This window comes from Ambystoma mexicanum, chromosome 9 (genome assembly GCF_040938575.1).
Source record: "Ambystoma mexicanum isolate Mex_15411 chromosome 9, UKY_AmexF1_1, whole genome shotgun sequence".
Lineage (NCBI taxonomy): Eukaryota > Metazoa > Chordata > Amphibia > Caudata > Ambystomatidae > Ambystoma > Ambystoma mexicanum.
In genome coordinates, this window is record NC_090931.1 from 1,424,636,761 (window position 1) to 1,424,661,398 (window position 24,638).

A 24,638-nucleotide genomic window follows, 5' to 3' on the forward strand; every position below is an offset into this window, starting at 1 on the left:
ACGGGGACTGACACGGCCGCGACGGGTACGGACGACGAGGTGTACGACGAGGATATGCCGTCGTCACCTCCCACCCGGGCTTCCCCGCCCGACGAGATTGGATCGTTTCACTCCATGATCGCCAGGGCATCCGAGCTCTTCCAGCTCTGCCCTGAGGAGAAGAAGGAAGGTTTCCTTCATCAACGGCGCGAGGCCAAGAGGAAGACGGTCCTCGCGGTACCTCTACTGGACGATATTTGGGATGAGGGCCTCGCCCTCCTCAAGAACCCATCCACGACGCCGGCTAGAAGAGACCGGTACGAGAAGAAGTACCGGGTCCCGGACGCGGCCCCCTTGTGCCTCCGGGCACAGCCTACCCCGGACTCTGTCGTCTCCCCGGCGGCCAGGAAGAAAGCGGGGGGTGGGGTGCGGCCTCCACGTCGACTTCCCCGCCGGACGGCGAGGGAAAGAAATTGGACACGATGGGGCGCAGAGTCATCTCGTCTGCAGCGACGACGATTAAGGCGGCCAACGCCTTGGCTATCGTAGCCCGCTACGACAGGGAGCTGTGGTACAAACTGGCTCCCCTGCTGGACTTCTTACCGGACGACAAGAGGGCGGATGCCCTGGAGATCTTGCAGGAAGGTGAGGTGGCGTCGGACCACGCCATCACGATTGCGATGGACATCGCCGACACTGGATTTCGCCAGTTGGGCAACGGCGTGTGCCTTAGACGGCGTGGATGGCTCAAGGCTACTGACTTCCGTCAAGACGTACAGACCAGAGTCCTGGACATGCCGTTCGATAGGAACAACCTGTTTGGGAAAACAGTGGACGATTCCCTTCAAGCCATTAAAGCGGACACAGAGACGGCCCGGGCTCTCCGGGTTCTCCAGCAACGGCGGCCGCCCTTTCGGAGCAGCGGAGGCAAGGGCGCCTCCAAAGGTTCCGGCGGCGGATTTTCCACCTACCGTCAAGCGGCCCGTTCGTCATCTCAGGAAGCGTACAGGGGACGAGGCAAGTCAGGTGGACCCCGCCGTCGTCGCCGAGGAGGTCAAGGCGGCAAAGCCTCGTCGAAGCAGGATTGAACCGGCCGTGGGGTCGGGCCCCCACCGAAGCACCCCGGTGGGTGGCCGGCTGGCGGACTTCGTCAGCGTGTGGGAGTCCATCTCCACCGATCGTTGGGTGCTGGACGCCCTAGCCCAGGGCCACGCGCTCGAGTTTCAAAGAAGGTGCCCGCGCGTCCCCCCTGTGGCCAGGAAAGAGCTTCACGTCCCTCAGCTTCTCCTGGAGGTAAAGGCGATGCTCAGGAAGGGCGCCATCGAACTCGTCCCAAAGAGGCTTAGAGGCTTCGGGGCTCCGGAGTTTACTCAAGATACTTCCTCGTGAAGAAGAAGACGGGAGGATGGCGCCCCATCCTAGACCTACGACGACTGAACAAGTTCATCAAGGCACAGAAGTTCCGGATGGTCACCCTCCAGCACGTCCTGGGTCAGCTGGAGGAGGGCGACTTCCTGTCGTCGTTGGATTTGGAAGATGCCTACTTCCATATTCCCATCCTAAAGGGGCACCGAAAATTTCTCAGGTTCGTGGTCCAAGGGCGTCACTATCAGTTCAGGGCCCTTCCCTTCGGACTACGGTCGGCACCCAGGGTATTCACCAAGTGCCTTGCACCAGTGGCGGCGCAGCTGCGCCGAGAGGGGATCCACGTCTACCCCTACCTGGACGACTGGCTCATCCGAGCCAGGACGAGGGAGCTCGCCGTGGAGCACACGGCAAGGACCGTCCAACTTCTCACGGACCTGGGATTCTCCGTGAACTACGCCAAGTCCCACCTGGTACCCGCACAAGACGCACTGTTTCTGGGAGCGAAGCTCGACACAGTGTCCCTTCTGGCCTCCCCGTCGGAGGAAAGGACCAGGGCCATCCTGGGCAAGGTACAGCGGATGTTGGTTGCCGACGCGGCCAAGGTGAGCTCCATCAAGTCCCTCCTCGGAATGATGTCTTCTTGCATCTACCTCATTCCCCTGTGCAGGCTCCGGATGCGCCCGTTGCAGGAGTTCCTGGACGTGCGCTGGATCCAAAGGACGGGCAGCTTCGAGGAGAGGATCACACTCGACGAGAGTTTCCGACGAGCGATCCGGTGGTGGGTCACCCGCGTGCATCTGACGGCGGGCATGGGCTTCCAGACCCCAGGCCACCAGGAGACAGTGACCACGGATGCCTCCCTGGAAGGGTGGGGAGCGCACACCGAAAATCTGCACGCGAGAGGCCTTTGGCTCCCGACGGAGAAGTCCCTCCATATCAACGTCCTGGAGCTCCGTGTAGTGTTTTGGGCCCTCGGGTCCTTCCTTCCGTCCCTCAAGGGCAAGGTGGTGAGGATCTTCACCGACAACACCACCACCATGTTTTACATCAGGAAACAGGGCGGAACCAGGTCCCCAGCACTGTCCAAGGAGGCGCAGGACCTGTGGCATTGGGCCGTCGCCCAAAGGATGTTTCTGGTGCCGTTTCATCTGGCAGGGATAAAAAACACCATCGCCGACTCACTCAGCAGGGAGCTGCGCTCGTGCCACGAGTGGGAACTACGGCAGGATCTAGTGGATCGCCTCTTCCGACGGTGGGGCACACCCCAGATCGACCTGTTCGCGACGGCAACGAACTCCAAGTGCCAGAGGTTCGCCAGCAGGTTTCCCCAGCCGAGGAGCATGGGCGATGCTTTCTCGTTCCCCTGGGAGGGCCTGTTCCTATACGCGTTCCCTCCATTGCCACTGCTGATCCGGCTCATCAACCAGCTCAAGAGGTCACGGTGCAGGATGATCCTCGTCGCACCTGCGTGGCCGAGGCAGATATGGTTCCCGGACCTTCTGGACTTGTCAGCGTCCCCGTCAATCAAGCTGCCAGTGGACGCGGATCTGCTCTCCAGGGAAGGAGGCGCCATCCTCCACCACGACCCAAAGTCGCTGAACTTGCAGGCCTGGCTCCTGCAGCGCTAGAGTTTGGAGGATACGACATACCGGCCGACTGCAGAGAGGTTCTTGCAAAGGCCAGGGCGTCCTCGACTCTCAAATGCTACGGACACAAATGGAAGAGGTTCTCTGTCTGGTGCCACGCACAGAAGATTAACCCTCTAAGGATTACGGCTCCCCAAGTACTGCCGTACCTGTTGATGCTGGCCAAAGCTGGACTGGCACACGCGTCCATCAAGATTCATCTTGCTGCGATCTCCCGATACACCAGAACCACGGGGCGGACGTCCTTGTGGTCTCATCGTCTGGTAAAAGAGTTCATGAAGGGACTGTTCAGATTGTTCCCGCCGGTGAAGGCTCCGGCCCCGGCGTGGGAGCTCAACGTGGTGCTGACCAAACTCATGGGACCTCCGTTCGAGCCTCTGCACTCGGCCCCGTTGAAGTTCCTGTCGTGGAAAACAGCGTTTCTTGTGGCCATCACCTCCGCACGACGGGTGGGAGAGATCCAGGCCCTTTCCTGCAAGGCCCCGTATTTGACTTTTCACGACACGAGGGTAGTGCTCAGGACGCACCCCTCCTTCATGCCCAAGGTGCCGTCGGACTTCCACCTCAACGAACCCTTGGTGTTGCCTGTGTTCTTCCCGTCGCCTTTGTCGCCGGCTGAGAGGACTTTGCACTTGCTGGATGTGGCTAGAGCGCTGAAGTTCTACGTGGACCGCACAAAGTGTTTTCGGAAGACGTCACAACTCTTTGTGAACTTTGGACCTGTCAATCAGGGGAAGGCTCTCTCGAAGGCTTCCATTTCCAGATGGCTCTCCGGCTGTATCATGTACTGTCATCGGTTGGCAAACCGACCGCTGCCTGGCCATCCGAGAGCCCATTCCACCAGAGCGATCGCAGCTACCACAGCGTTCCTATCTGGTGTGCCCCTGCTGGACATATGCAGAGCTGCTACGTGGAGGTCGACGCACACCTTCACGAAATTCTACTGCGTCGATCGGGATTCCAGGGAGGAGTCCAGGGTCGGCCAAGCAGTGCTGCGCAACCTGTTCGCCTAAGGTGAGCCTGGTGAGGAGGTAAGATTTGCTTAATGTTGAGTTTGATGTAATGCTTAATGTTGAGCCTTTGCCACCTCCCGTGGTTGTGCATGTGTGTACTGCTATGTATTCTTTATTCATGAGCATGTGAATCCATGCCAGACCCCATGCTGGAGAAGGAACAAGTTACTTACCTGTAACTGTTGTTCTCCAGCATGGGTCTGGCATGGATTCACATGCGAACCCTCCCGCCTACCCCTCTGCGGCTCTTCACTTGGTCATACTGCCACTTCACGTGCTTCCAAATCTGAAGATGGCTGCCAGAGGCGGGGCTTGGGTAGAGGGCAGTCATTGGCTGTGGTCAGTATGACGCAGAGATCAGTGATTGGTTACTACTACGAAAGACAGATCAGAAACTAAACTGATACTGGTTTTTTTCTTTACCAAGGATTCCCAGCCTGACGACGGGGAATATTCATGAGCATGTCAATCCATGCCAGACCCATGCTGGAGAACAACAGTTACAGGTAAGTAACTTGTTCCATCTTTGAGACCTGGTACTTTACATAGTTGCTCTCAATGGGGAAGGGGACTCTAGAAGGTACTTGGGAATCATTTGGGGATAGTCCTGTAATTTCTGTTCTTAGGTAGACCTGGATAGGATGTTGGCACTGTGATGTCACAAGCAATTCAAGAACAGTTTTTGCCACTTTAGCTCCTCACTTAACACCATACATTAATGTTTTTGAGTGGGCATGGTTTCAAATAGGTCCGGTAAAGTGTAATATACACTTGTGCCATGTGTGCTTCTTCCATATTCAAGCAGCAGTCTCTCCAACTATCAAACTTACTCAAATTAGAGATGCAATTTGTGTTTTGATCGAAGAGTTGTAGAATTACAAATATACATTTGGCTAATGGCTTTGTTCTTTTGTACTTTTCAGGATATAATGTCTCCTTGGTCTATGACCTGGAATCCATACCCACGAACAAGGACTCGGCAGTCCACCAGGCTGGCATGCTTAAGAGGAACTGCTTTGCCTCTGTTTTTGAGAAATATTTCAAGTTCCAAGAAGAGGGGAAAGATGGTGAAAAGAGGGCAGTAATACACTATAGAGACGACGAGACAATGTAAGATTTATTGAGCATTTACAACCCACCTCATCTGAAACTTGTTAACCCTTCATCCCTTACCTTGATTACATTTTGTGCCTGTTTCCCGACTTACATTTCAGTGGTTATTTTCATTCAGTTCTCAATTGGATTTCTTCTTTGTTTAATGAAAGTATTAAATATATCCACTTTTCAATCTGGAGTTATGGATACATTTGTCGACCTGTGAATGGGAAGGTAGTATGGCAAAACTGTCAAAACATGCTGAAAGAAGTCTTAAGTCAAAAGTATGCAACCAAAGGTAAGAGATCTGTCATGTTATACATGCAGAATAAACCGGTAAGAGCTGACCAGACAATCCGCTGACCAGACAATTCCAAACCACTTCCTGGCTGAAAACACACATGGCGCTGCAGTAGCCCACGGAAAAGTCTCAACTTTCCCAGTCACTTGAAGTTCATATAAGGAGTTTCCAGTCCTCACAGGTCAGGAAGAAGGGTTAATGACAAGATGGCCACAGACAAACGAAAAACCCTGTGGCACGCCCTTGTTTGGACACTTGGTACTAGCCAAATGTGGTAAATGCAGTAAGGCTAAACCAAATTACGCTAAAAAATAGCAAAAAGTTATTGTTACCATCAGCTCGTCACCTAGACTAATCAAAATTCCTCTGAGTGTTAGTCTAGGGAAAAACAAAATATTTACCCCATTGGACTGCATTGTAAAATACAATGATAATAAGTTACCAAAACTGGCAACAATGTAACTAGCCTTAGGGAAACCATGGTTCCCATTACTGACAGCCTGAAGGTCGTGTCAGTTACCCATGATAAATGAGCCAAATCCAGTGTAGCGAAAGTGAAGGCTTCTCACTGCACTGTACCAAGTTCAGGTCAGATTCAGAAATAAAAAGCAAAAAGTTTGGGGGGGCCATAAAAATGGAGGGAAAGGTGCTGTAAAGGGAAATGTTTCATAAAACGTATCATTGCAGTCGCAATTGATACTCCAAGCAACTAACATTTCTGATGTTTGTTAATCTGCTTAGAATCACATGCTGTGCATAGTCCGACATCCAGTGGTCACTGCGGAGTATTGCATTTTGTTTTTCGTAGTCGAAAAGGGGACGTCGACAAGGCGTGTCTGTAACACTATCCCTATAGTGACGTGCGTTGTACCCACAATCCCTCACGCGTCGAGGTCCCTCAGATTGTTTTTTTCCGCCCAGTTATTGGTCGCCTCTATGCGGAGCTCCTCGAGAGACATTGCAAAATAATTTCTTCGACCCTTGGTCGTTTATTATTATTAATATCTAACACATAGATCCCTCCCTCGACGAAGCTGCAAGCTGTTTCTCTGCCGAGCAAGATCTTCGACGGAAGGACGAGCAGAGGAGATCCTTCGGCGCCGCCGAACACGTGGCCTGGCCTCGCCGGCCTTACACAGTAGGGAAAGTGGGGTTGTGTGATCTTTTCTTTTCACTCCGAGAATGCCTTTCTCTTTCGAGGTCGTAATCACACTTCTTGCCCTCAGCTATGGAGAGGACGCCCTTTAGGTTTTGCCCACTTTGCAAAGGCAAATATACCTGGAAGGACAAGCACAAACGGTGCAACCGTTGCTTGCCCCTCGATCACAAGGAGGACGGCTGTGCGGCCTGTAAGTTACTTAAGCCCAAAACGATAAAGGACCGCAGGGTCAAAAGGTGGGCGGCCTACGCCATGTCTAGGTCAGATTCCTCGCCCGCTGCCGCCGAATGTGACGAGGACAGTGATTACACGGCCCCCGTAACGGAGGTTGTAGACCTCTCGAGGGACAAGGACGCACACAAGAAATCTCATAAACACATACCCCACGGCACGTATTCGTCGAAGACGAAGGCAGCCATAGCACCAACGGAGGCGCCGGGCCCACCGGCGTCTTCCGCCGACCGTATGGGTCGCCAGCCCTCCCCGCCACCGCTTCCGCGACAGGCGTCCGGGCACTCTGGAAATAAGGGCGCTAACCCCAAACCCTCAGGCGGCGACGCACCTCGTAAGAGTGCGCACGTTGCCAGTAAAGAATCGATGGTACCTAGCGCGACGGCGAGCAATCCCTCGACAGAGAGAATGATCGCCGAAAGCCTCGCGCGTATATCTTCTAGGGACGGCCAGAGACGGGCCACAAGTGACACGCCGAAAACCGAGCACAAGGCCAAAGAAACGCCGAAGGCACCGGAAAGTAGGCTGGGACAGCTCCCACCATCGACGGAAAGCCCTAGCCTGCCAGAACACTTCTCAGAAGGCAAAGGCACCTTATCTTCGACACTATGGGACAGATCTAGGCAAATACAAGGAGAAGAAACTCCTTTTTCACTCCCAGACCGCTCTGGCCTACCTCCGTGGACCTTAGAGAAGTTCCAGTCCTGTATGGACAAGTTAGACAGATTCATGGCCATTCCAGAAAATAGGACACCTAAAAGACCTATGGAGGTACTCCTAGAAAGTCCAATGGCTAAATACCCGAAGTTGTTCTATAACCCCTTTCAGGAGGATATGAACTCTTACGACCTCACCGAAGAGGACACTCACTTCCAGGAAGGAGAGGAGTTCATTAATGATGAAAACCAACAAGAGGGAGAAGGCTTCCATGAGGACACTAACATAAGTGAGGAAGGGTATGAGGAAGACCCAGGTGAGGGTGACCCAAATCCCTGGCAGTCACCATCAGGGTCTACAGAGCCAGACATTATAGACATCAGGTCTCCTCAGACCACACCAGTCAGGAACCCTTCGCCTGTTGACGATCAGCTCACCTTTAATGCGCTGCTGAAGAAGGCAGCAGCACATTTTGAGGTCGAAACTGGGGAGGTCACCCCAGACACTGACTCCGTGGAAAGGATTATCAAAGAAAAAAAACCCACCAGCCATACAGACCCCCGAGGGGACGACGCATGACACCAGAACACCTCGCCCTCCTTCTCCAAGAAGTGGACCAGCTACTGGAAAAAGGGGCTATAGAGGTCGTGCCTCTATCTCAGATAACGGAAGGTATTTATTCAGTGTACTTCTTGTACCCAAAAAGGATCTAACCATGCGCCCTGTATTAGATCTGCGCCCAGCGAACAAGTTTGTCAAGCCCCAAAAGTTTCATATGGTAACCTTACAGGAAGTGATCCCACTGCTAGCACAGGGGGATTACATGACAACACTGGACATGAAAGATGCATACTTTCATATTTTAATGTTGCTGGCGCACAGAAAATACCTCAGATTCATGATGGAGGGCAAACACTACCAGTTCAGAGTGCTACCCTTCGGCATAGCATCTGCACCGAGGGTATTCACGAAAGTACTGGCAGTGGCAGCGGCCCACCTGCGCAGGTTGTCCATCCCAGTATACCCTTACCTCGACGATTGGCTCATAACAGGGGATTCTTACGAAACATGCTTCTCCAATACCCAAAAGACTGTAGACCTTTTGTTCCAACTGGGCTTCTCAATCAACGAGAAGTCCAGCTTAGACCCCAGCCAGACCAAGCAATTCCTAGGGGCTCTAATTCGAACAAAGGACGCCCTCGTCTTCCCCTCCAACGAGAGGGCCCAAACATGCTGTTTCAGATCCCCCAATATGTGGCCGGTCGCAGGTGACGGTGCGCAAAGCGATGCGCTTGCTAGGAATGATGGCGTCATGTATTTATTTGGTACCTCACGCGTGCCTGCGCAAGCGCCCAATGCAAGAGTGGCTCAACAGCCAGTGGTGTCAGGCCAGCGGACAATGGGACGATCTAGTGGTGGTCTCGCAGGCCTTGGTTCTCTCGCTACAGTGGTGGACAAAGGAAAACCTGGTAAGAGGGAAACCCTTTGCCACACCCGCAGTGGAAGCCACTCTAACCACAGACGCATCCCTCACAGGATGGGGGGGGGCTCACCTATCCCATCAGACTGCTCACGGAGTGTGGACTCTGAGCGTAGCATCCCAGCACATAAACCTACTGGAGCTACTGGCCATGTTCAAGGCACTAAAAGCCTTCCAGGAACACCTACAAGGGAAGACAGTGATGGTTTTTATGGACAGCACCACAGCCATGTACTACCTCAACAAGCAAGGGGGCACCCACTCTCCAGGACTGTCCAAGCTGTCCCAGAATATCTGGAAGTGGGCTCTCAAACACATGTTCCTACTGTCGCAACATGTACCAGGGGAACTCAATCTGCTAGCAGACGAACTCAGCAGAGACTTCCCTCTGCGCTCAGAGTACGAATGGCAGTTGCACGAAGACCTCGTCTTCGACGTCTTCACACAATGGGGATTCCCAGAAATGGACCTGTTCGCAACTCTGGAGAACTCACAATGCCAAGATTACGCCTCCAAGTACCCCCAGAACCAATCCAAGGTGAACGGTCTATCGATTCCATGGTCAGGGAAATTTGCTTACGCCTTTCCCCCGATTCCCCTTCTCAACAAGATTGTGCACAAGATGCACCAGGAACAAGTTACCATGATACTAGTGGCCCCGGCAGCCATGGTTCGCTCACTTGATGGAGATGTCTATATCTCCCCCAGTGAAACTTCCCTGCCCGCACAACATGCTGTCACAGGACAAGGGCAGGACACTGCAGCCATGCCCTCAGACCATGAATTTAGCAGCCTGGCTCCTGAGATCATAGAATTTGGACACTTACAACTCCCGCAGAGATGCATGGACATCCTCAGGGAGGCTAGAAAGCCTAACACTCGTCACTGTTATTCTAGCAAATGGAAGAGATTTGTCATCTGGTGTAGAGGAAGAAGCATCAACCCAGTTGACTGCTCCCCCACGCACATTGTCCTGTACCTGACCCATTTACTGGACTCGGGTCTAGTGTTCAATTCCATTAAAGTCCACCTAGCGGCACTTTCTGCATACAACACTTCCCAGCTTAAAGTGTCGTGGTGGAAAGTCCCAGTTATCAAAGCCTTCATGGAGGGAGTAAAGAGAATACACCCTCCGATGGCAAACCCAGCTCCCGGCTGGGACCTGAATGTGGTACTTACCAGACTCATGGGCTCACCCTTTGAACCCATGCACAAGGCAACTCTTAAGGACCTCACTCTTAAGACCGCTTTCCTAATAGCTATCACCTCCATTAGGAGAGTAAGTGAACTACAGGCTCTTTCTGCTCTAGACCCCTTTGTAACAGTTCACAGAGATAAAGTGGTTCTACGCACACACCCAAGGTTTGCACCGAAATTCATCTCAAAATTCCATGTAAACCAGTCAATAAAACTACCAACGTTCTTTCAAAACCCTTCCAATTCGGGAGAAAAAAGTCTGCATACACTTGATGTGCGCAGAGCTGTCATGTTCTACATGGAAAGAACCAGACCACTGAGAAAGACTAATCAGTTCTTTGTCTCGGTGGCAGCAGGAAGAGAAGGAGATGCAGTTTCAAAATCCACTATATCTAGATGGATTGATCAATGCATCACTCTCTGTTACACTCTTGCTAAGAGAGAACTACCCTTCAAGCCAAGAGCACATTCTACTCGAGGCACTGGGGCATCCATAGCATTCATTGCAAATGTTCCCCTTGAGTCCATCTGCAAAGCGGCAACCTGGAGTTCTGTGCACACCTTTACAAAACACTACTGTCTAGATGCACACTCTAGATCTGACTCCCAGGTGGGACAGGCAGTATTAAGACATCTTTTCTCTACTGTTCCTTCTCATAACCCACCGCCAACTCCGGGTACTGCTCGCTAGTCTATGCACAGCATGTGATTCTAAGCAGATTAACAAACATCAGAAGACAATGGATTACTTACCGTAAAAGCATTTCTGATGGTTGTATCTGCTTAGATTCACATGCGCCCACCCTTCCTCCCCGCTCGGATGGAAGGAACATAGACACCTTTCTACATCTCTCTCTCTTTTCTGTACTCCCTCACGTATAGAAGGCTCCCTCAGGGCAGAAAAAATACAAACAGAGGGACCTCGACGCGTGAGGGATTGTGGGTACAACGCACGTCACTATAGGGATAGTGTTACAGACGCGCCTTGTCGACATCCCCTTTTCGACTACGAAAAACAAAATGCAATACTCCGCAGTGACCACTGGATGTCGGACTATGCACAGCATGTGAATCTAAGGAGATACAACCATCAGAAATGCTTTTACGGTAATTAATGCATTGTCATACCTTGTTGAGCAACCTTTTGGGTGATTCTTGCATTAGTTCTTTTAGTGTGCGCAGAGTAGTTTCACCAGCTTAAGGGGTTCCCATCTGCACCGAATGCTCGCTTCCGCTATAAACAAATAGCGAAAATGAGCACAGTGCATATCAACCAGTCATCCTTAATTACAACGTAACGCTTAATAAGCAACTCTCCAAACAGGCACTAAATATTCCCATCAGCTCTCATACACGAGCTCGCTCAGTTGGTACTTACCTGACTGAAAAGCAGTAACAAGGGGGCAGGTACAGTTCAGGAAGGAACTTTAGTATAGTCCATCTGTGATTGGGGTATGGACTGTGAGCGGAGGAAGCCTCTTTCCTGACTGGAGGAGAGAGCGACAAAAAGTACTCTGGCAAAACACAGAACCATGGGAGTATTTATTTCCTGGTTATGCTGCTGAAATTGAAAGTAAACAAACCGCATAATACTCGCCTCTGGACTTGAAATAGATTTGAAAATGCCAACCAACCTTTCTGTTGATCTTGCAGACTTAAACATGACGCATATAGAACTTTCTTCTAAAAAAAAAAAAAAGAGGGCTTGTCGGCAACTCTGTAGTGTTGTTTTTTCTAAAAGTAAAACTGCAGATACAATAAGAGCTTACAGTTGTATTCCAAAATGTTTTTTGTTTCAAAAGAAAATCCTACATCCAACTTATTTTCTATGTGTACATTTCATATTTGTACTACACAAGCCTTATTAAAAGATGCATGCTTTAGATGGTATTGAACAAGGGGGAAAAAAAGTGTCTTCATTCAATCCTGCTCCTATCACGTTCATATTGCACATCACAAACTAAAAAACAAAGCTGAGTTTGTGACCTGACATGTTTTAACTCTTGGGTATTTCACCCAATCTTCTTCAGTGTCTTCAACCATATGACCTTCTCCTATATGGTGCGTTATTAAACCTGTTGATGGTTCAGATCTATTCAAAATAAGCAAAGAAAATAGATCTTCAGATTCAACAGACCTTGAAACTTTTTTTGGTGCAGCCAGTTGCAGAAAGGCTCAGGAAAGCACACATATAACGCCTGTACGTGAAATATTTAAACTCAACGGAATATTGTGAAAAATTATTTTCTTTAGAGTATTCCTTTTTTAAAATAAATAAACATTGGCAACACCAACAGTTGTAGCTTTTGTTTTGGCATGGGATAGGCTTTTTCCAGGCACTGCCGTATTGGTAGACCATGGCAACAACTGGAAAAATGAATTCTGGAGCAGGATGGCAGAGACTGGCAAATTCCTCATATCTATAGACAGGCCAGTCATTGTTGTTCACATGACTTTGTGCTTACACATGCTTATGTTTCTGAATTAAGTGGCTGGATACACTTTGCCAAGTCATTTTTATTACACCAGTAGTTCATTTTAAGCTGCAATTAAGTTATCAGTTCGGACTGCTTAGAAAAACATGTGTCGACATTAACAGCACACAGGATGAATCTGCTGCTTTATAGCTTTATCTCGGAGATTCCAGAAGGATGCGTTTTGGTCGGTGAGGGGCAGAGAGGGTGGGAGTGGCTAAAGGGATTGTCATGACCAAGGGCAAGGAAATGAGTGGATAAAGATCAAAAACCAAGGTGTGTCCCGCTTCATATTTAATCTTCCTCTTCTCTCTACTCCATTGAAATATTTCTATGATGTAGATGGTGCTTAAGTGCCCTCCAATAGCTAAAACTAAATAGAGCATTCCCGTTTGATGTTACACATGTTTCAGAGCTCTGGTAGTCTCCCCTATTTGAGATTCAAAATCCCATTCATGCACTTTTTTAAAACAAAAATGATCATACCCTGGACATTTATATAGAATAATCCATTAGTTAATTGACTTTTTTCAAAAATTAATTTGAGATTGGCATAGTGAATCAATATGCACATAGAGAATAGCACAATCTGTCACAACAGCAATTACCAGTTAGCGGAAATATGTTGTTCTCATAGTTATTTGAGACCACCTGTGTATATTATCTGGATGTTGAGCAAGCAGTCACCCGTCATACAGCCCCCTCATGTTTGAGTATTAAACCTACTACAGGAAGCAGTTTTGGGCTATGATCTTTTAAATTAATAGGAAAGGATCGGATACTGGGTGGTTATCATTAAACGTACCTTAAATAATGGAACTTGTACTAGATAACATAAATATAACACAATACAAATACTTTGATCATTGTCTTAAATCTTTTCTATTACTACTATGGTAAAACGAAGAACACAAATGTTGGCTAACAATTTGTTTTTTGTCATATTTAACCTTAATTTACGTTTTTGTAACTTTGTGCCGGGGTCAATATTTCAAGTTGGAAAGCTGCTAGCAAGGCATACAATGTCACCCCACGCCTCATTTCCCCACATACACACCGATTATATGGTAGCTGAACAGCTTCCCAGTCTCAACATGCATTTGCCTTTAACTATATTCCTTGTGGTGAAACATGTACCAGCACTGACTGGAGATTCTGTTGATACCTGTTTTTGGCACGAATTCTAAACATCCTTTTAAAACTCAACTGAATAAACATGTTTATATCTCATTCTTGAAACTTTACATTTATGCAACATCTATCCGCTGTGGCCAGTGCAGATAATTTTACATGTCTCTGGGTCGCCATAGATCTCTAGGCGCAGGGACCTTTTAGTTTGGCCCATTCACTCTGGTGTTAATATGAATTGCTCCTTTAATTGCATGCCGATACTGTGGTGGACTGTAAATGTTGGCTGGTTACTGCTATTGGGTAAGATGTTTGCAGTCATTCTGGTGATGGGTTTTACATGATACCACTGATTGGAACAGGACACATCTCTGCATTGTATATGATTCCGAATGACCATGTCTGGAGGCCACATTGCTAGAGCACTAAAGACTGATTGGAGCTGATCCAAAAGAGAACTGCAAAGATGTTGAAAGTTCTGCTTTTTAAATACAATATAGAAAGATATGCAAAAACCTAAGTGTATGCAGTCTCGAGGAGGAGAGACATGAAATGGACATTTAAATATCTTGGGGGTACAAATACCCTAGAGGCAGCATGCCTATTCATCAGAGATATTTTATTTGTATTTATATGGTGCAGATCTGCCATTGGGATGGCCACCCACCCCTGTGTGTATGGATTTCAGCATGGCTCTTGTTTTTGCAGACTGAGTCTTAGATATGCGGAGCATGTATTGAGTTTGATGGTCTGCGTTGATGGGCCTGCAGCCCAGGAGTGTTAGATTATTAAGTACAGATCTGTGGTCGGAAGTCGATGTTCAATGGTCCACTATGGGACACAATTGTGTGTTGGTTGCTGTGGTTCCTTTTACCTTTGATTTGTGTCTAGGTTGAGTTTGTCTTTTCGGCTAGAATAAAATGTGGTGTCCGATTTGTTTTTTGATCTTTGATGCCAAAGGGTTTCCCATTGGATTATGTGTTTGCATGTCTAGCATTGAGATGGCGCTATGTGAGACAATGTTTAGTGGGCAGGGGGTGGTGTACCTAGTGCTAACCTGTGAGTTGGGTAGGATAAGACTCTAACAAGGCCTATATGAAACCTTGTTAAAAGGTTAATATTCTACTTTTCTTTTATAGGTACGTGGAGTCGAAAAAGGATAGAGTCACTGTAGTTTTCAGCACAGTGTTTAAAGACGATGACGATGTGGTGATTGGAAAGGTCTTTATGCAGGTATGGAAAGCTCATATACCCTGTGATGACACCATCCTGTTGAGAAATGCATGAGTATTGAATAGCAACAGTATGCTGCATTACAGACCACCACTGAGGGCTTAGTTTGAAATGGAGACACACATGATAATCCAGTGCTATTTCTGATGTGTCCTAGCTGCCCTTGAGCTTCGAGGTGGTGGGGATGGAGGTTGTTTGCTTGAAAACAAGCAAGAATCTTTTAAGGTATTGACTACTCATGACAATGGCATTTCCCTATGGTCTGCACATTTCTCAAATCTAGATGGCTTCTGAAGAATTTCTCAGTCTAGCTCTACCAGTGAAAGGTCTCTCCATCCCTCAATTATTGGAAGGGTCCTCTGGATTTGTGCTGTCATACTTTATGATGGGGAATGTAATTATAAATTTTGTAGCACACCTGATCCTGAAGTGTACTATGAACTTGACCCTTTGGTTCCATTTCCTCTCTGCCGTACTCTTGGTGTCCCTTCACAGGAATGTTTAGACCCCTTCTTACGGCATGGCTATCAAGCTGATTTTAAACTATGCAGGCCCAATGGCATTTTTGAGGAGGGAGTTTACCATATTTGCGAATATGCAAAGTCTGAACCAGATTTGGGGACCGAATAGCTGCAGGGTGGTTTAAGGTAAGAGCTGGACTGTGGTATAAGCCTGGCAGAGGATTTGGCCTGCAGACGAGATAATGGACAATATTGCAGCATTAATGCCAGAGCAAAGTGCCAGAGCTGGAGTAAAGCTGGAGCAGATAGCCTAGGAAGGTGCAAATAAAAAGCTTAAAGTAAGAAATTAATTGGAGTAAGAGCATAAACCACCATCGCGTAAGCGATGGGCTATTTGCTCTGTGAGTGTCACCGGCTTGGCAGCTTTTTAAGTACATCAAAACATGGCAGTGCTCTTCGTTACACAACCTCTTTAAGGGAAAAGAGCTAAAGTGTTGTCTGTGTGAGAATCTATACAGAACCTCTAAATCTGCACAAATATGCACCCCAGTGAACCTGAACTTACATGAGAATAGACAAGAATAAACGAAGCAGAGAGACGCTAAGAATACAGAAAAGTACTCATGGGGAAAAAACTACTGGACACCTGACCTGGTCCTAAAACGGAGTGTTTGTAAATAAAGCCCTGGCAACACAGGGAAAGGTAATTCACAGGGTACAGAGAGAAAACTGACCCAACAGAACTGAGGCAGCAGCATTATATCTCAAAAAAGAAAGGGGAGCTGGTCACTAACTATGAGGATTGGAACAGGTGCTTAAGCCTAAGTCATATGAAGCTATCGAATGTTTGGAGGGGTTTGCCTAAGTCCTGTCTGTCACAAAACTTTAGAAAGCCCATCTTGGATGAACAGGGTTACATCCCTTATGTTTAGCCTGATCTACCCAAGGGTTTGGTAGCAATGCCTGATCAGCCAGGCGTTAATTAATTCAATCAGGCACACACCCGGGTCTCGCCTAGCCTGTAATGCACAAATGAAATACTTATTTATGTGTCTATAGGTTCAATATTCTGAGTGATATACCACTCATATCACACCCGTCTCAAAATACCCCCCAGGTCACAGTGGACCATGAATCGTGCTCGTCGATAAAGGTACATATTTATTTAAAATTCAAATTAAACACATTTATTTGTGTGTGTGTGTGTGTGTCTCCCCATGTGGTGACAATACAATCAGAAAATAAGTAAGGCAATTGAATTCACTTTTAAGCATCACAGAAGATAACACATAGGGAAAAGACACTTTTGGTTTGTGAACAGATAGCGCTTAGGTTAAGATTTCCCCCCGCAAAGTTCTTAATTCACAATTGAGCAATTCTACACAGATGTAAGTAATCAGCAGGCATTCAGGAATAAGAACAGAGTACAGTGTTTGAATATAATATTCCCTCCCCAAACAAGAGAGAAAAGCAGTTTTGGAAATTGACACTTTCTCCAGCATGGGGTCTGGCATGGATTCACATGCTAATGAATATTACCCGTCAGGCTGGGAATCCTCAGTAAAGAAAAAAAATCGCTATCCGTTTTGTTTCTGATCGGTCTTTCTTAGTAGTAACCAATCACTGCTCTCTGGGTCATACTGCCCCCAGCCAATGACTGCCCTCTCCCTAAGCCCCGCCCCTGGCAGCCATCCTCAAATTTTTACCGCACGTTCAAGTATTGGGAGTCCTCGTGCAAAGCTCTCGAGCTTTTACTGCGTTTTGCGATTTTTCAAAGAGTTTCATCTCATTTTTTCGGTCAATCGAGCCTCAAGCTCCACCGTTTCTACTTCCGATCAACGGGGACCCGTTTCGGAATTTTCTACGCCTCTCAAGGGTGAGGTTTTCATCGAGTTACGCTTCTTGGAGGATTCCAGAAGTTTCTGAGGCCTACGCCGCGGGCATGGCCCAGGAGAAAGGAAGCTCGACACCCGGATCCAAGCTGTTTAGGAACTGTCCTGGATGTGGATTACAGAATGTGTTCAAGGAGGACAAGCACTCGAGGTGCCTCTACTGTTTTCACAAGGACAAAATGCACGTGGAGAAGGACTGTGCGTTTTGCATGAATATGTCGGATCGGACTATGAGGTATCGTCGGACCCGTCTCGCCAACTGGCTGGAAGGCAAGAGCCCAGCAGGTGAGAAGAAGTCTGAGCGGTCTTCTAAATCCTGTGAGGGCGCCCTGGCGACAGGGGGCCCAACAGAAGGCCAAGCACTGCAAGTCCGCAGGCACCGGGAGCGCCGAACGGTCGGGCTCCTCGGCTGCCAGGCAGGGCGCATCTTCACGGACGCCATCAACCACGAGCCAACGCTCTGGCTCGGGGAAGAGAAAATCAGAGAACCCGGCTAAGCTGGAGAGGCCCCGGTCGATCTCGAAGGAACCAGCCGAAGGGGAGCGAGGTGGTGACCCTCCCCCTAAGGTGAAGGCCTCAAACGCGCCCAAGATGGTGAAGGCCTTGATTCAACCGGCCAAGGCCTCTATTGAGGGAGTCGCTGCAGCCCTGGCAAAGCCTGTGGAGGCTACCCCAGTGGAGGCGACCTCGGGGGCCCAGAGTTTCCCAGAGGGAATCCCCTTTTAAGCCAGTCGATAAGACACCTGTGAAGACCCCAGTGGGAAAAGAGGGGGGGGGCGGTGCCCGTTACGGAGCTGGTCGAAGAGGGGCTCGACAAGAATTTGGAAGAGGCCCGGTCCCACGGAGGGATCCCGGCGAGGGGGACAACAAGAGCGAGGGTGGCGACGAGGCTACTGTGGAGGAGGAGCAACCGTCGCAGCCCGAGCCACAACTCGGTGGCCATTTTGACGGCAATCCAAGCCTTATGCACAGAGATGAGGACGAGATTGCCCCTACCCCCGACGGACAACCCAACTGAACCGGGTCCATCGGGGAGCCCTCCAAACCGGAGAAGGAAGATTCATCCAGCCCCTCCCTTTCAGCCCTCACAGCCTTTGTCTCCTTCCCCGGTCCCGAGGGATGACACGGGAACAGATACGGCCACGACGGGGAGGGTGACGACGGGACTGACCTCCCGTTGCCGATTCCTCGGGCATCCCCGCCCGACGAAATTGGCTCTTTCCACACCATGATTGCCAGGGCATCCAAGCTTTTCCAGCTCTGCCCCGGGGAAAAGAAGAAGGAAGGCTTCCTCTACCAACGGCGCGAGGTCAAGAGGAAGACGGTCCTCGCAGTGCCGCTGTTAGATGACTATCTGGGACGAGGGACTTGCGCTTCTGAAGAACCCGTCCACGACGCCTGCCAAGAGGTACCGGTACGAGAAGTACCGGGTCCCCTACGCCGCCCCCTTGTGCCTGAGGGCACAGCCGACCCCCGGATTCGGTTGTCACAGCAGCGGCCAAGAAGAAAGCTGGGGGGGCATCGGCTTCATCTTCAACTTCCCCACCGGACGGCGAGGGAAAGAAACTCGTTCGCCATGGGGCGACGAGTCATCTCGGCGGCGGCGACGAAGATCAAGGCGGCCAACGCCCTAGCGATTGTGGCTGGCTACGACAGGGAATTGTGGTACAAGATCGCCCCCCTGTTGGACTTGCTACCGGACGACAAGAGGGCGGAGGCCCTGGCGATCCTACAGGAAGGGAAGGTGGCATCGGACCACGCCATAACGGTAGCCACGGACATTGCCGACACTGGTTTCCGCCAGTTGGGCAACCGCGTTTGCCTTAGACGGCAGGGGTGGCTCAAAGCGACGCATTTCTGCCAAGACGTGCAAGCCAAGGGTTTGGACATGTCCTTCGACTGGAACAATCTGTTTGGAAAGACGGTGAATGAGTCACTGCAGGCCATCAAGACCGACACAGAGACGGCTCGGGCCTTGGGAGTTCTGCAGCAACAATGGCTGCCCTTTCGGAACTCCGGAGACAAGCAAGGTGCCTCCAAAGGATTCGGCGGCGGCTCCTCAACGTACCGTCAGGCGGCCCGCTCCTCGTTGCAAGAAGCTTACAGGGGTTGAGGCAAGTCTGGCGGATCTCGCCGTCGTCGCTAGGGAGGCCAAGGCGGCAAGGCCGCTTCCAAGCAAGACTGAACCGGCCCTTGCATCGGGCCCCCACCGAAGCACCCCGGTGGGAGGCCGGCTGATGAAGTTGGTCAGCGTGTGGGAGTCCATCTCCACCGATCGTTGGGTGCTGGATGCCCTGGCCCACGGGCACACTCTGGAATTTCTCAAGAAGTGCCCCCCAATTCCTCCCGTGGCCAGGAACTGCTGTTAGAGGTAAGGGTGATGCTCAAGAAAGGACCCATCAAGCTCGTCCCAAAGAGGCTCCGGAGTATACTCAAGATACTTCCTCGTCAGAAAGAAGACAGGAGGATGGCGTCCCATCCTAGACCGGCGTGGACTAAACAGATGCATCAAGGCACAGAAGTTCCGGATGGTCACCCTCCAGCACGTGCTGGGCCAGCTGGAGGAAGGCGCCTTCCTATCGTCATTGGATTTGGAGGATGCATACTTTGACATCCTCATACTAAAAGGACACCGAAAGTTTCTCAGGTTCGTGGTCCAGGACGGCACTACCAGTTCAAGGCCCTCCCATTTGGATTGAAGTCGGCGCCCAGGGTATTCACCAAGTGCCTAGCGCCGGTGGTGGCGCGGCTGCGCCTGCAGGGGATCCACGTCTACCCCTACCTTGACGATTGGCTCATCCGAGCAAGAACAAGGGAACTCGCCGTCGAACACACAGCGAAGACCGTCCAGCTGCTCACGGACCTGGGATTCACCATCAACTTCCCCCAAATCCCACCTGGCTCTGTCGCAGGGCACACTGTTTCTGGGAGCCAGGCTCGATACTGTGGTGCGATTGGCCTTGCCGTCGGAGGAAAGGACGAAGGTGCAGCGTCTGCTGGCCACGGACTTGGCCAGGGTGAGGTCCATCAAGTCCCTCCTCAGGATGATGTCCTCATGCATCTACCTGGTGTGCCTGTGCAGGCTTCGGATGCGCCCTCTACTGGAGTTCCTCGACGCCCGTTGGATGCAAGCGACGGGCAGCTTCGACGACAAGATCTCGCTCAACGAGGTATTCCGCCAAGCAATTCGGTGGTGGGGCACCCACACGCATTTCGCGGCGGGCACTGACTTTCAAACCCCAGCACACCAGGTGACGACGGATGCCTCTCTGGAGGGGTGGGGAGCACACACTGGAGATCTTCACGCAAGAGGCCTCTGGCTTCCGGAGGAGAGGACGCGTCACATCAATATACTGGAGCTCTGAGCAGTGTTCTGGGCCCTCAGGTCGTTTCTCCCGTCCCTCAAGGGCAAGGTGGTGAGGATCTTCACCAACAACACCACCACGATGTTCTACATCCGGAAGCAGGGAGGAACAAGATCCCCAGCCCTGTCCAAGGAAGCCCAGGATCTGTGGCACTGGGCCGTTGCCCAGTGGATGTTTCTGGTACTCTTTCATCTGGCAGGGACAAACGACACAATCGCCGACTCGCTCGTGCCATGAGTGGGAACTGCGTCAGGATCAAGTGGATCGACTCTTTCAACGATGGGTCAAACCCCAGATCGACCTGTTCACGATGGCGACAAACTCAAGTGCCAGAGGTTCGCCAGCAGGTTTCCCCAGCCGAGGAGCATGTGCAATGCTTTCTCGCTCCCTTGGGACGGCCTGTTCCTGTATGCGTTCCCTCAATTGCCGTTGCTGCTGCGACTCGTCAACCAGCTGAAGAGGTCCCAGTGCAGGATGATCCTTGTCGCACCAGCGTGGCCGAGGCAGACCTGGTTCCCGGACCTTCTGGACTTGTCAGCGTCCCCACCAGTCAAACTGTCGACGGATGCAGATCTTCTGTCCAGAGAAGAAGGCGCCATTCTTCATCACGACCCAGAGTCGCTGAACTTGCAGGCATGGCTCCTGCAGCACTAGAGTTTGGAGGGTACGATATCCCGGCGGACTGCAGAGAGGTTCTTGCAAAGGCCAGGGCGTCCTCAACTCTCAAGTGCTACGGACACAAGTGGAAGAAGTTCTCTGTCTGGTGCCGTGCACAGAAGATTAACCCTCTATGTATTACGGCCCCTCAAGTGCTACCGTACTTACTGTCGCTGGCCAAAGCTGGACTAGCTCATGCTTCCATCAAGATACATCTGGCAGCGATTTCCCGATACACCAGAACTGCAGGACGGTCATCCCTGTGGTCGCATCACCTGGCGAAGGAATTTATGAAAGGACTGTTCCGATCGTTCCTGCCGGTGAAGGCTCCAGCCCCGCCATGGGAGCTCAAAGTGATGCTGACCAGGCTCATGGGCCCGCCATTCGAGCCTTTGCATTCGGCTCTGTTTAAGTTCCTGTCGTGGAAGACGGCGTTCCTTGTGGCCATCACCTCCGCACGACGCCCTATCCTACAAGCCTCCATACTTGACTTTTCACGAGACGGTGGTGCTGAGGACGCAACCCTCCTTCATGCCCAAGGTGCCGTCGGACTTCCATCTCAACGAGCCCTTGGTGTTACCAGTTTTCTTCCCGTCACCTTCGTCGCAGGCCGAGAGGACTTTGCACTCGCTGGATGTAGCTAGAGCGCTGAAGTTCCACGTGGACCGAAAGAAGAGTTTTCGGAAGACATCACAGCTGTTTGTGAACTTTGGACCTGTGAACCAAGGGAAGGCGCTCTCGAAGGCTTCAATTTCCAGATGGCTCTCCGGCTGCATCATGCACTGTCACCGGTTGGCAAACCGACCGTTGCCCGCCCGTCTGAGAGCCCATTCGACCAGAGCGATCGCTGCTACCACAGCGTTCTTGTCCGTTGTATCCCTGCTGGGCTGCTACGTGGAGGTCGACGCACACCTTCACGAAAATCTACTGCATCGACCGGGATTCCAGGGAGGAGTCCAGGGTCGGCCAAGCAGTGCTGCGCAACCTGTTTGCCTGAAGGTGGGCCTGGTGAGGAGGTAAGAGTTGCTTAATGTTGAGTTTATATAATGCTTAATGTTGAGCCTTGCCACCTCCCGTGGTTGTGCATGTGTATACTGCTATGTATTCTTATATTCATGAGCATGTGAATCCATGCCAGACCCCATGCTGGAGAAGGAACAAGTTACTTACCTGTAACTGTTGTTCTCCAGCATGGGTCTGGCATGGATTCACATGCAAACCCTCCCTCCTACCCCTCTGCGGCTCTTCACTTGGTCATACTGCCACTTTACGTGCTACCAAATCTGAGGATGGCTGCCAGGGGCGGGGCTTAGGGAGAGGGCAGTCATTGGCTGGGGGCAGTATGACCCAGAGACCAGTGATTGGTTACTACTAAGAAAGACAGATCAGAAACGAAACTGATACTGATTTTTAGTTTACCAAGGATTCCCAGCCTGACGACGGGGAATATTCATGAGCATGTGGATCCATGCCAGACCCATGCTGGAGAACAACAGTTACAGGTAAGTAACTTGTTCCTTTTAAACTGACAGTTAAAAATGGCTTTGTGAAACAATGAACAGTGTGCAAAAATATCCTTAATTGATAGAAATTCTTTTGAGAGCAACACACAACAGATTCTAACCAACATGAGCTACAAGATGAGCAACACACACTTTAAATCAGAATGGAAGTTTAAGAAACCCTTTGAATGGGAATTTACACATGTAAAGCTTTTGCAAAAAGCGAATTCGCTCCTAATTTTCGGTATGAGATTTTTAATAAAAACGGGTCAAATATACTGTTCCGCAGTGAGATGAAATTAAGTTTCTATCTATAAAATTGAAGAAGTTGTACGAGTTTGAATGAGAGTTGTTTTTGAAAATAAAGACAGGAAAATGAAAACAGAAATCAGTTCTTACAATGACAATTATGCTCTAAACTAGGGTATCCAGGCTGGTTACCAGTTTGAAACACAGTAAGCCCCAGGGTGGTCTGCAGAAACCAACCCCAGCACCTCCGTGTCCGCCTTGGAGGACTCAGTTGGATTACCCGTGGGATAATTTTAAGGGTTTAGGATTTTACAAGGCTAAAGGATTTTCACGAAATTATCACTAGCACAAGAAATCAAAGCAAGGTTTCAGACTGGTGTGACACTATTACAAGTTTTAAGTTAAAGAGAGGATGGGTTGAGATTGGGAGAGGACAAGGCAATATACTATGGGTTACTATGATTCCTGTTGATCTTTACAGTCCACTTTACATTAAGATTGGACCGTCAGGGTTCTGGTCATCACGGGGCGGGTCTACCCGACCCGTGATGACAAGGGTCTAGCGGTCTGGACACAGTAGATTAGCAGGTTGGCGAGTTCAGTAGGCAAGCATGAAAGGTAGCAAGCCAGACTGGATCAGAATTATTCTTTCCTCAAGTTTGGGATGGTTCAATAATTTGGCCTAGCTGAAGAAACGTTCAGCAAATGCTGGACCTTGGTTTTGCCAAGTATTCTGGATCAGGACAAGATGAAAAGTTCTGGACAGGATGAAGAAGTCGGGAATAAAACGCTGCGCGGAAATCAGGATGTAGTCAGGAATCAGTGTGTGTGGTGAAGTTCCTATATTTATCATGCCAAGTGACATCACAAAGTTTATGGTAGGGGCAGAATTGCACTCCACACCCACTCGGCTGTGGCAGGTCAGAGACACTTGCCTTGTTCTGGTTAGAAGCCAGAAAGAGCTGTCATTTTTTATGATGCGATTTGAACCACAACTTAACTTTTCCACAAATACACATTTTTATAATTATGCCCTCTACTAAAATCAGACACGCATTACATATTGTATGGGTTATCTTTACATTCAATTCCCATCTCACTGAGAGCTGTCTTTGTCATTCTGTGGAATCTTGTCAATTTTAATCATAACGGTTTGGCCTAACAATTCCTAATTCTGTACAGATCTGGGCAATCATCACTAGAGCATGGGTATACAATATTAGACTTACAGCATTAATAGTTTTGGCGCAATCGGTGTTTCCGTGTATCTTTGGTTCGTTATGCAGTACAGGGTTCAGATTCACAACTACCAATTTATAGATTTGTCCTCCTTCTTGTGGCAAAGTTAGAGTTTCAAAACTTAATCACAAATAGGCATTTAAACAGATATCTTATAGCAGTTTTTTTTTCTCTCCTTTCAATAGGCAACAGCTGTCACATTCCTTTGATCAGGGTGGGGTGTCCTCTTCCTTGAGAGGGAAGCTCCCGGCCCCTCCCCTGTAGGGATCAGTAGGCAGCCTGCCATTGTCCTTGGCTGGGCCAGAGACGAAT

The 24,638-nt window shown here is 49.9% G+C and overlaps 1 protein-coding gene across 1 annotated transcript in view; it reads left to right on the top strand.

Moving 5' to 3' along the window:
- ARPC2 (actin related protein 2/3 complex subunit 2) overlaps positions 1 to 24,638 on the top strand; it is a 294,972-nt gene that overhangs the window by 216,467 nt on the left and 53,867 nt on the right. The window contains exons 5-6 of the mRNA XM_069616822.1: positions 4,930 to 5,116; positions 14,868 to 14,961. Coding sequence (XP_069472923.1) covers positions 4,930 to 5,116; positions 14,868 to 14,961 — 281 coding nt within the window. The remainder of the gene's footprint in view (positions 1 to 4,929; positions 5,117 to 14,867; positions 14,962 to 24,638) is intronic.